This window comes from Chiloscyllium plagiosum, chromosome 32 (genome assembly GCF_004010195.1).
Source record: "Chiloscyllium plagiosum isolate BGI_BamShark_2017 chromosome 32, ASM401019v2, whole genome shotgun sequence".
Classification (NCBI taxonomy): domain Eukaryota; kingdom Metazoa; phylum Chordata; class Chondrichthyes; order Orectolobiformes; family Hemiscylliidae; genus Chiloscyllium; species Chiloscyllium plagiosum.
In genome coordinates, this window is record NC_057741.1 from 1,775,661 (window position 1) to 1,778,791 (window position 3,131).

The 3,131-nt window shown below is 35.7% G+C and overlaps 1 protein-coding gene across 1 annotated transcript in view; it reads left to right on the plus strand.

The window, feature by feature from the left end:
- Positions 1-3,131, plus strand: part of etfdh (electron transfer flavoprotein dehydrogenase) — a 60,265-nt gene extending 57,134 nt beyond the window's left edge. The window contains exon 13 of the mRNA XM_043674006.1: positions 2,028-3,131. Coding sequence (XP_043529941.1) covers positions 2,028-2,191 — 164 coding nt within the window. The 3' untranslated portion in view covers positions 2,192-3,131. The remainder of the gene's footprint in view (positions 1-2,027) is intronic.

Genomic DNA, 3,131 nt, shown 5'->3' on the forward strand with positions numbered 1-3,131 from the left:
TCCTTTCTTCCCTTCCTTTCTGTCCTTCCTGTAGCACTTGTATCCTGGAACATCAAGCTGTCAGTCCTGCCCATCCCTGAGCCATGTTTCTGTAATTGCTATGATATCCCAGTCCCATGTTCCTAACCATGCCCTGAGTTCATCTTCCTTCCCTTTTAGGCCCCTTGCATTGAAATAAATGCAGTTTAATTTATTAGTCCTACCTTGTCTCTGCCTGTCTGACTCGCTTCTGTTCTCAACTGTACCAGTCTCAGATTGATCCCTTTTCTCACTATCTCCATGGGTCCCACCACGCGCTGCAGTTTAATTTATTAGTCCTACCTTGTCCCTGCCTGTTTGACTCGCTTCTGTTCTCAACTGTACCCGTCTCAGATCGATCTTTTCCTCATTATCTCCCTGGATCCCACCCCTCCCATCTTACTAGTTTAAATCCTCCCAAGCAGTTCTAGCAAATTTCCCTGCCAGTATATTAGTCCCCTTCCAATTTAGGTGCAATCTATCTGACTTGTATGTCATGAATTTGCACTCTGCAGTTTCTCATTGGAAAAGAGCAGAATTAGAGGCATAGAAATAAGGCAAGTTGAGGTTAATGAGATGCACAGGAATAGAAATAAGATAGTGGAAAAATTCTGAAGTCGCCATTTAAGGCTTGAGGGGAAATGTTTTCTGAACATCAAGAACCTTACTATTTTCACCATATTGTCCCACTTTTCTCAACATTACTCGCTCCACCAGGGAGGGAAAAATCCGGCAGAATTCTGAATATTAACTATAAATCCATGAAGGTACTGTGACCAATTTAATCTTGTGCTTGCCCCAGTATGCACATATTAGGGATACTGAATGTGTGATCACGTATGTAGAAATATTAGTACTTCATTTCCCTTCACTGTACTTCTGTAATCGGAGAGCTGTTGAGACTAATTGAACCATCAACCATTCCTCCAATTGATATTTGGAGACCTGATTTAAAAACATATATGTAGGGGTTATGATACACTCAAGTGTACTATACGTAACAGGATTATCTACTTATGTAAGAATAGTGTAAAGAGTTTCTTCACCCTACAAGTTCCAACTATCAAAACCCACAGTCTCAGGTGAATTTTGATTTTGTACTTCTTAAAATAAGTGATATAATTTAGAAAACTATTTCAGATTTAGTTTTTAAAGTAAAAAACTAATGGGATATAGTTGTGTTCGAGTCTGCGATAAGCAATGTGTAGAAACTTTGAACTTCTGCTGTTTTGAGTAGATTTATAAATTGAAGGAAGGGTCAGTGATTGTATTTTGTATCTTTCCTGCTGGCACTTGATGTAACCCACTAATAGTAAACAGACTATTGTCAATGAGATCCTGTTGCTCAGCTATTTACACTCAGCTCTCTGATTTAGACATTTTTTGGGAACACTGGAGAAATGTGGGCATATGATTTAGTCTGACAATACTGAAGCTTTAGGAGAAAGAGGACTGCAGATGCTGGAGATGAGAGTCGAAGAGTATGGTGCTGGAAAAGCACAGCCAGTCAGACAGTATCTGAGGAACAGGAGAGTCGACGTTTCAGGCATAAGCCCTTCATGATGGATTGGACCCTCCTTGGATATTGCCTGACTAGCAGTGCTTTTCCAGCACTGAAATTTTGCACAGTAAAAATTGCTATATTTTAAATATATTAAACCAAAAAACCATCTGTCCATGTGCTTAAAAATACCAAGATATTATTTCAAAGAACAGCAGCATTCTCTGTTTTGTCATGACTTGCATATCAGAAAACTAGATTGTTGTTAGGATCATTTTACTGTTTGTGTGACTTGTTATGTGTAAATTGCTGCATATCATACACTTCACTGTAAAGTGCTTCAACACATCATGCAGTCATGAAAGAGATAAATGCAGTAATGTTTTTCTCTGTTAGCCTGTGAGATTTCTCTGCATTGTAGTTCCGACAAATGTTACTGTTGCAACTTCCAATAGCACTAACCTTCTGGATATTTGTCATATGAATCATTTCTTTCCCCTCCTCTTAGGTGTTTATGAGTTTGTTCCTTTGGAAAGTGGTAATGGGATGAGATTGCAGATTAATGCCCAGAACTGTGTTCACTGCAAGACGTGTGATATTAAAGATCCCAGCCAGAATATCAACTGGGTGGTACCTGAAGGAGGTGGTGGCCCTGCTTATAATGGAATGTAATCAACTAACCAGTCACAAACTGGAGCTACAGAATTATGTACTTGCATATTGTATTATTGTACCAGAGGTTCTTTTTAAATCAAGTTTTCAACTGTAAATCTAAAAGTGAAGGATTACGTTTTTACAATTAACTTTATATTTCATTCTGATTTCTGTCATAAATTGAAATCAGTTGAACTGTCAATCAAATCAAAATAAAATGGTCCAACATTTGGTCTTAAATGATGTAGCTGACTCAATTTGTATTTAGTGGAAAACATCTGGTGACAGTTAATCAACACCTCCATTGAAATATGAGGCCTTTAATTTAGTTTATTCAGTTTTCATTGTAAAACTATTTCAATAATAATCACATTGAGAATGCAAATATGATTATTTTTGGTAAACTGCTGCAAATTCAAGTTCTTTCAAAATTGATCAGTAAGTTACTTTATGGAATATGAATTCTTTGATACATTTTTGTTGAAAATTTATCTTAATTGAATTGCTGTGTACCATTGAAAATAAATGCAAAAACATATTAACACTAAATACTGATCAACCAAGGAAAAGTCTAGCATAACCTTTCTTTTGAATTGTATTCCCTTTTTTGCATTTATCCAAAGTGTATACAAGATGAAGTGCAACTTTCATGTACGTTTTGATGAGCTGATTTTTAAGCTATATCTTATTGTAACTAATTTTGAAATATAAAGTAAAAAAAAAAAATTGTCAACAATGCAAAGCTTTTGTGAGGAAAGGATAGATGGGCATCCCTTAATCACCAAAACTGGTGATTATTGTTTTAGTGATAGGAAAACAATAATAAATCATGGAGCCTTGTACCTACTACTTATCACTAAAACAACTGTTTACGATATAATCTGATATTTTGGTGGTTTGTAAATAAAAACTTATAAATGTTCAATTTCTGTAATAAAAGTTAATATAATTTGTACAA